Here is an 8,548-nt window from a genome sequence, read left to right on the forward strand (position 1 = left end):
AAATACATATCGCTCACTCAGTCATAGCTTGACAAAGGGACCAGTCGGTCTCACTCAGTCATAGCTTGACAAAGGGACCAGTCGGTCTCACTCAGTCATAGCTTGACAAAGGGACCAGTCGGTCTCACTCAGTCATAGCTTGACAAAGGGACCTGTCGGTTCACTCAGTCATAGCTTGACAAAGGGACCAGTCGGTCTTGAAACGTTGTGACACGTTCAATGTGTACATTGTTTGTGTATGAAGTAAAACTTTACATATTTCCAAACTAATGAATCTTATTGAAGATATGTCATTCTTTGTTTATTAATTATTTTTCAATTTAGGACAATAACATGGGCCTTGTAAAGCAGTGTATCACATCCATGTTTAAGAAAAATATCCAAAGACTCACAAAGGTAAGTCACTCGAAAGGGTAGACAATTACCCATACTCAAAGGGGGAGGTAATTAGTCTTACTCTAACTCAAAGGGGGGAGGTAATTAGTCATACTCTTACTCAAAGGGGGAGGTAATTAGTTATACTCTAACTCAAAGGGGGAGGTAATTAGTTATTCAAAGGGGGAGGTAATAAGTTATACTCTAACTCAAAAGTATAGACAATTAGCCATACTCTAACTCAAAGGGGGAAGTAATTACCCATACTATTACTGTAAAGAGGAAGACGTTAGCCATACTATAACTGTAAACAGGAGATAATTAGCCATACTATAACTGTAAAGAGATAGAAGTTAGCCATACTATAACTGTAAACAGGATATAATTAGCCATACTATGACTGTAAACAGGAGATAATTAGCCATACTATAACTGTAAACAGGAGATAATTATCCATACTATAACTGTAAACAGGAGATAATTAGCTATATCATAACTGTAAACAGGAGATAATTAGCCATACTATGACTGTAAACAGGAGATAATTATCCATACTATAGCTGTAAACAGGAGATAATTATCCATACTATAACTGTAAACAGGAGGTAATTACCCATACTATAACTGTAAACAGAGGATAATTAGCCATACTATACCTGAAAAGAGGAATAAGTTAGCCATACTATAACTGTAAAGAGGAAGAAGTTAGCCTACTGTAAAGAGGAAGACGTTAGCCATACGCCATACTATTACTGTAAACAGGAGATAATTAGCCATACTATAACTGTAAACAGGAGGTAATTAGCCATACTATTACTGTAAACAGGAGATAATTAGCCATACTATAACTGTAAGCAGGAGATAATTAGCCATACTATGACTGTAAACAGGAGATAATTAGCCATACTATAACTGTTAGCAGGAGATAATTAGCCATACTATAACTGTAAACAGGTGATAATTAGCCATATCATAAATTGAAACTGGAGATAATTAGCCATACTATGACTATAAACAGGAGATAATTAGCCATATCATAAATTGAAACGGGAGATAATTAGCCATACTTTGGCTGTTAACAGGAGATAATTAGCCATACTATGACTGTAAACAGGAGATACTTAGCCATACTATAACTGTAAAGAGATAGAAGTTAGCCATACTATAACTGTAAGCAGTAGATAAGTAGCCATACTATAACTGTTAACAGGAAGAAGTTAGCCATACTATAACTGTAAACAGGATATAATTAGCCATACTATAACTGTAAACAGGCGATAATTAGCCATATCATAAATTGAAACTGGAGATAATTAGCCATACTTTGACTGTAAACAGGAGATAATTAGCCATACTATAACTGTAAACAAGAGATAATTATCCATGCTATAACTGTAAACAGGAGATAATTAGCCATACTATAACTAAACAGGAGATATTTACCCATATCATAACTGTAAACAGGAAATAATTAGCCATACTTTGACTGTAAACAGGAGATAATTATCCATATTATAACTGTAAACATGCAGGAGATAATTATCCATACTATAACTGTAAACAGGAGTTAATTACCCATACTATGACTGTAAAGAGGAAGAAGTTAGCCATACTATAACTGTAAACAGGAGTTTATCACTTTTTCTCAGGAAGTACTGGAGAGGTCTTTCCCAAATTTGTTATGTAGGCTCCCCTATGTCTGTTGTTGTGCATGTTTAATTTTGAGAATGATCAGATAAACAAAATGGCCGACAGGCAGCCTTTTTGGATTTTTAGAGTGAAAGTTTGTTATGGCTATTTCTCAGGAAGTACTGTAGAGATCTTTCTTAATTTTATATGTAGGTTTCCCTTGGTATGAAGTTGTGCATGCTTTCTTATGAGACTGATCGGATAAAGAAATCTTTGATTTTGATAGTTAAGGTTTGTTAGTGCTATTTCCAAGGAAGTGCTGTAGGGTTCTTTCTCAAATTTTATATGCAGGTTCCCCACTATCCTTTATTGTTCATGTTTACTTTTGAAACTGATCAAATAAACAAAATGGCCGACCGACAGCCATCTTCAATTTTTGACATTAAAGGTTTGTTAGTACTATTTCTCAGGAATAACTTGAGGGATCTTTCTCAAATTTGATATGTATGTTCCCCTTGATACCTCCTTCTGCATGTTATATTTTGAGACTGATCATACTAAAAACTGGCCTAGGAAGAACTAAACAGATCTTTCTCATATTGCAATGATGGGTTCTATTTCATTCACACTAAGTACTGTACTAGTAAATATGTGAAATGACAAACTCACTTTGAAGGTTGTCTTTTATACACAGCAGTATTAAGTTTAGATCAAAAATTACCTCAAGGTGCATTTACTGTTAACATGACTCGATCAAACAGATAAGAGGAAAGAAGAGAAAAGATCAAACTGACAAAGAACTAATGAAGATGGTACAATGGTGGGCGCCAAGATTCCTTTGGGATCTCTTGTTTACAAAGGCCCTTTGTTGAAAAATCCTTGTCCAGACAACTCCTCCAAAACTGTGAGACCGATTTCAACGAAACTATTCAAATAACAATCACCTGAAATTGTGCATCCATTATTATTCTTTTCGTTCTGACCCTTTTTATGGAGTTATTGCCCTTTGTTGTAAAATTCTTTCCCACACAACTCCTCCAAAACAATGAGACCGATTTCAACGAAACTATTCAAATATGATAACTATCACCTGAAATTGTGCATCCAGGTATTATTCTTTTCAATCTTACCCTTTTTACAGAGTAATGTCCCTTTGTTGAAAAATACTTCTCCATACAACTCCTCCAACACTAAGCTCCCAATTTCAACAGAATATATCAGATATGATAACTACCACCTAAAGTTGGGCATCCAGGTAATTTTTTCCTAACCCTTTTTATGGAGTTATGGCCCTTTGTTGAAAAATCCTTGTCCTGACAACTTCTCCTAATCTACTGGGTCGATTTCAAAGAAAGTTAACAGGAATGGCAACTGCCTTAGAAGGATTTTTAGGTCACCTGAGACAAAGTCTCCAGTGACCTATTGCGATCGCCTTTTGTCTGGTGTCGTCCGCCGTTCGTCAACCGTCATCCGTCATCCGTCGTGCGTCCGTAAACAATTTACATTTTCGACCCCTAAACCAATTTCAATGAAATTTTGCAGAAACCTTCCATGGCCAAATGTCAACTAAAATTGTGAATTGTATGGTCCCCAGCCCCCAGGGGCCTGAGGGGCGGGGCCAAAAAGGGTAAAATTGACTAAAATTTCAAAAATCTTCTTCTCAGATCCAGATATGGTAGAATCAAATACTCTTCATAGACAGAACGGTCTTAAGGTGCTTTACTAATATTGTGAATTTCTTGACCCTGGGATCTCACGTTTCCCCCTCGGGGGGGGGGGGGGGGAAACTTTACTATAGTTTATATAGGGAAATCACATTTTGGACCAACATTTGTTTAATTGCCTTTGGAAGTAATTCAATTTAGGTTAGCATTATCAGTATTGGGTAGCAGTTTGATAGTATGCACATATCAGCCCTGACTGACCCCCCGGGGCTTATGGGTAGGGCCAAAAAGGGTTGAATTGTGAAAGGGTCTTAAGGTGCTTTACCAAATTTGCGAATTTCATGACCCTGGGGTCTCATGTTTTCCCCTGGGGAGGGGGTAAACTTTACTATAGTTTATATAGGGAAATCACATTTTGGACCAACATTTGTTTAATTGCCATTGGAAGTAATTCAATTTGGGTTAGCATTATCTGTATAACTTGATTGGAATTATAATCCTAAGTTGACAGTTTGATACTTTGTAAATTTTGAGCCATCCCTACCCCCAAGGGCTGTAGGGTGGGGCCCAATGGAGTCTGTGTGCTAAAATAAAATTTCTTCATTTTCCTTGTTTAGAATCAGAGGTGCTGGTTTCAAATACTTTTCAGTCTTAAATCAGCATGCTAGATATTGAATAAGGTGGTTTTGTTGTTTTTTGACACTTTGAATAATATTTCTGTTCATGTTAAAAACAAAAATCAACTCTCTGTATAAATATATCAGGTGACCGTTAAGGCCCATGGGCCTCTTGTTAAGATTTACCTTAATTTCCAGTATTGGGCCCCTCCCCTCTGCCTCCAAGTGCCCCTGCTCTACACAGCATCATTATGCATATGGGACCTAATTAGGGACAGGTGTTGCTGAGAGACCGAGCCAATATTTGGAAACTGTTACTGTATTATATTGAATGACGATAATTTCCCAGGGTTGCTAAATTATCCAGGTGAACAATACAGGCTCTCTGGGCCTCTAGTAATGAGTTTATATAGATGCAATAAGCTAAACTATATGAGTGTATTTTATATTTTCAGACATTTTTAACGTTATCACTAACTGACATGGCAAATAGAGTTCAACTTTCTGGACCTAAGGAGGCTGAGAAATACGTCTTACACATGGTCTGTATGCTAAGATTGCTATTATGTTGAGTATATATCACAACAGTGTATTTATACATTGATGTGTATCATTGGCTATAGGTCACAACAGTGTATTTATACATTACTGTGTATCATTGGCTATAGGTCACAACAGTGTATTTATACATTGATGTGTATCATTGGCTATAGGTCACAACAGTGTATTTATACATTGATGTGTATCATTGGCTATAGGTCACAACAGTGTATTTATACATTGATGTGTATCATTGGCTATAGGTCACAACAGTGTATTTATACATTGATGTGTATCATTGGCTATAGGTCACAACAGTGTATTTATACATTGATGTGTATCATTGGCTATAGGTCACAACAGTGTATTTATACATTGATGTGTATCATTGGCTATAGGTCACAACAGTGTATTTATACATTGATGTGTATCATTGGCTATAGGTCACAACAGTGTATTTATACATTGATGTGTATCATTGGCTATAGGTCACAACAGTGTATTTATACATTGATGTGTATCATTGGCTATAGGTCACAACAGTGTATTTATACATTGATGTGTATCATTGGCTATAGGTCACAACAGTGTATTTATACATTGATGTGTATCATTGGCTATAGGTCACAACAGTGTATTTATACATTGATGTGTATCATTGGCTATAGGTCACAACAGTGTATTTATACATTGATGTGTATCATTGGCTATAGGTCACAACAGTGTATTTATACATTACTGTGTATCATTGGCTATAGGTCACAACAGTGTATTTATACATTACTGTGTATCATTGGCTATAGGTCACATCAGTGTATTTAGACTCAACATCACAGTTTGTTTATTGATCAGTTCAGCTGTGGCTCGGAAAATTTTGTTGAAAAAGTCCTCAAATGGGTTATTTATGCAGGTGATATGTTTCCAAAAGAAATATAATTTCATTTAGGAAGATAAGTTTAAAGTATTTATATGTAGAAATGTATCGAACAACAGGCTCAGTCAGCCTGCGTTGGACACCTGATATTAATCTCACACCTGTAACCTTACAAGTGGACCAAAGTCAAATATACACATGGGTGTCAATCACACCAGATTGTGCGAGGTAATGACTGAAATAAAAAAATTGCCCAAACCCCGATTTGGTACACCTGCCACAATTTAACCCTGGGTTATAGAAGTTACACTTTATAAAAACCTATAAAATCACAAACTTCACAAAGTATTAAAAAACAGTCCAAAGTGTGACCCCTTGTGATTACAATAGACGTTGATAGGCTGTGGAAAATGTGTGAATTCAACTCACAATCAAATCTATTGTTTTCCACTCAGATCTGTAGAAGGCAAGTCACCTCTTTCACACTTATTAATGAACACCTACAAACGATCACCTTTGTATTAAAATGAATAAATACCAGTTAAAAGTGTTTAAAGCTATGATGTGAAAATGTGAAAATATTTTGAAGAAAAATCTGATGTTTTGTACTGAACTTGAAATGTGTGAAACAAGACCGAGTTTCCGAAGTACATCTACTACAAAACTTAATTTGACTGTGAAAGATATAATTGTAAAAGATCATATAACTCATAATGGTTCCCCAAACCGTTTTACTTACTGAAATTCTATCCTTATCCTTTAAACATATTATGTAGAATGAATAGGCCTATTGACATTTTGATAGCAGGAAATCAATATTGTTACACACAATGACCAGACTAGAAATCTTAACATTTTTAGCTTAGTTATTATTACTTTTTAGTCACTGCTGGGGTGCCGTTCCAAATTTCACACGTGAATAACATATAATCTAAAGATGTTCCGAGTATGAATCAGGCACCTTTGAGGTTCCCGAAGGGGTATAGACTGTTATAATATGGATTGCTGTTGATTGATTTAGATATTTTATGTCTGACCATTAACTACCGTAAATATTTAAGGTTTGAAATGCATCTTTTTAACATTTATGAGGGTATGCAACACAGTTCCATTCAAACATATTCCATGATGCGCGTTAAAATGCAAAACACCGTCATGAAAACAACATTAATTGAACAGCCTTTTTCGCGGGAAAGATTATGCTATGTCAACAGTGACTAAATACACAGTTGAGTCAAAAACAAATACTTTCCACTTTGCATATTTTTAGCTCACCTGGCCCTTCAAGTGAGCTTATAGCATGGTGCGGCGTCCGTCCGGCGTCAACTTTTTAGTTAAAACAGCTACTTCTCAATAACCAAGAGGCCCTGGCTGATGATACTTGGCCAGGAGCATGCTTGGATGAAGGGCTACCAAGTTTGTTCAAATGAATGACCTTGACCCACATTCAAGGTCAATGGGTCAGATGTCTTAAAATCTTCAAACAGCTTCTTCTCATTAACCAAAAGGCCAAGGGTACTTATATTGGGCATGTATCATGCTGGGATGAAGGGCTACCAAGTTTGTTCAAATGAATGACCTTGACCCACTTTCAAGGTCACTGGGGTCAAATGACGTAAAATCTTCAAACAACTTCTTCTCAATAACCAAAAGGCCAAGGGTACTGAAATTGGGCCTGTAGCATGCTGGTATGAAGGGCTACCAAGTTTGTTCAAATGAATGACCTTGACCCACTTTCAAGGTCACTGGGGTCAAATGACGTAAAATCTTCAAACAACTTCTTCTCAATAACCAAAAGGCCAAGGGTACTGAAATTGGGCCTGTAGCATGCTGGTATGAAGGGCTACCAAGTTTGTTCAAATGAATGACCTTGACCCACATTCAAGGTCAATGGGTCAGATGTCTTAAAATCTTCAAACAGCTTCTTCTCATTAACCAAAAGGCCAAGGGTACTTATATTGGGCATGTATCATGCTGGGATGAAGGGCTACCAAGTTTGTTCAAATAAATGACCTTGACCCACATTCAAGGTCAATGGGGTTAGATGTCTTAAAATCTTCAAACAACTTCTTTACAATAACCAAAAGGCCCAGGGTACTGATATTGGGCCTGTAGCATGCTGGGATGAAGGGCTTCCAAGTTTGTTCAAATAAATGACCTTGACCAACTTTCAAGGTCACTGGGGTCCGATGTCTTAAATTCTTCAAAAAACTACTTCACAATAACCAAAAGGCCCAGGGTACTGATATTGGGTCTGTAGCATGCTGGGAAGAAGGGCTACCAAGTTTGTTAAAATGTATGTTCTTGACCAACTTTCAAGGTCACTGGGGTCAAAGATGTCTTAAAATCTTCAAACGACTTCTCCTCAATAACCAAAAGGCCCAGTGTACTGATATTGGGCCTGTAGCAGGGAAGAAGGGCTACCAAGTTTGTTCAAATGTATGACCTTGACCAACTTTCAAGGTCACAGGGGTCAGATGTCTTAAAATCTTCAAAACAACTTCTCCTCAATAACCAAAAGGCCCATGGTTCTGATATTGAACCTGTAGCGTGCTGGGATGAAGGGCTACCAAGTTTGTTAAAATGAACGATCTTGACCAACTTTCAAGGTCAATGGGGTCAGATGTCTTAAAATCTTCAAACAACTTCTTCACAATAACCAAAAGGCCCAGGGTACTTATATTGGGCCTGTAGCATGCTGGGATGAAAGGCTACCAAGTTTTTTCAAATAAAAGACCTTGACCCACATTCAAGGTCACTGGGGTCCGATGTGTTAAAATCTTCAAACAACTTCTTCACAATAACCAAAAGGCCCAGGGTACTGATATTGGGCCTGTAGCATGCTGGGA

At 37.0% G+C, this 8,548-nt stretch overlaps 1 protein-coding gene across 1 annotated transcript in view; it reads left to right on the forward strand.

The window, feature by feature from the left end:
* Nucleotides 1-324: 324 nt before the first annotated feature.
* LOC110456289 (COP9 signalosome complex subunit 3-like) overlaps nt 325-8,548 on the forward strand; it is a gene marked incomplete at its 5' end in the record, with an annotated part of 21,399 nt that continues 13,175 nt past the window's right edge. Inside the window, 2 exons of the mRNA XM_021506931.1 lie at nt 325-396; nt 4,741-4,827. Of these exons, the coding sequence (XP_021362606.1) occupies nt 325-396; nt 4,741-4,827 (159 nt within the window). The remainder of the gene's footprint in view (nt 397-4,740; nt 4,828-8,548) is intronic.

The sequence above is a fragment of the Mizuhopecten yessoensis genome, unplaced genomic scaffold (genome assembly GCF_002113885.1).
Source record: "Mizuhopecten yessoensis strain PY_sf001 unplaced genomic scaffold, ASM211388v2 scaffold8627, whole genome shotgun sequence".
Lineage (NCBI taxonomy): Eukaryota > Metazoa > Mollusca > Bivalvia > Pectinida > Pectinidae > Mizuhopecten > Mizuhopecten yessoensis.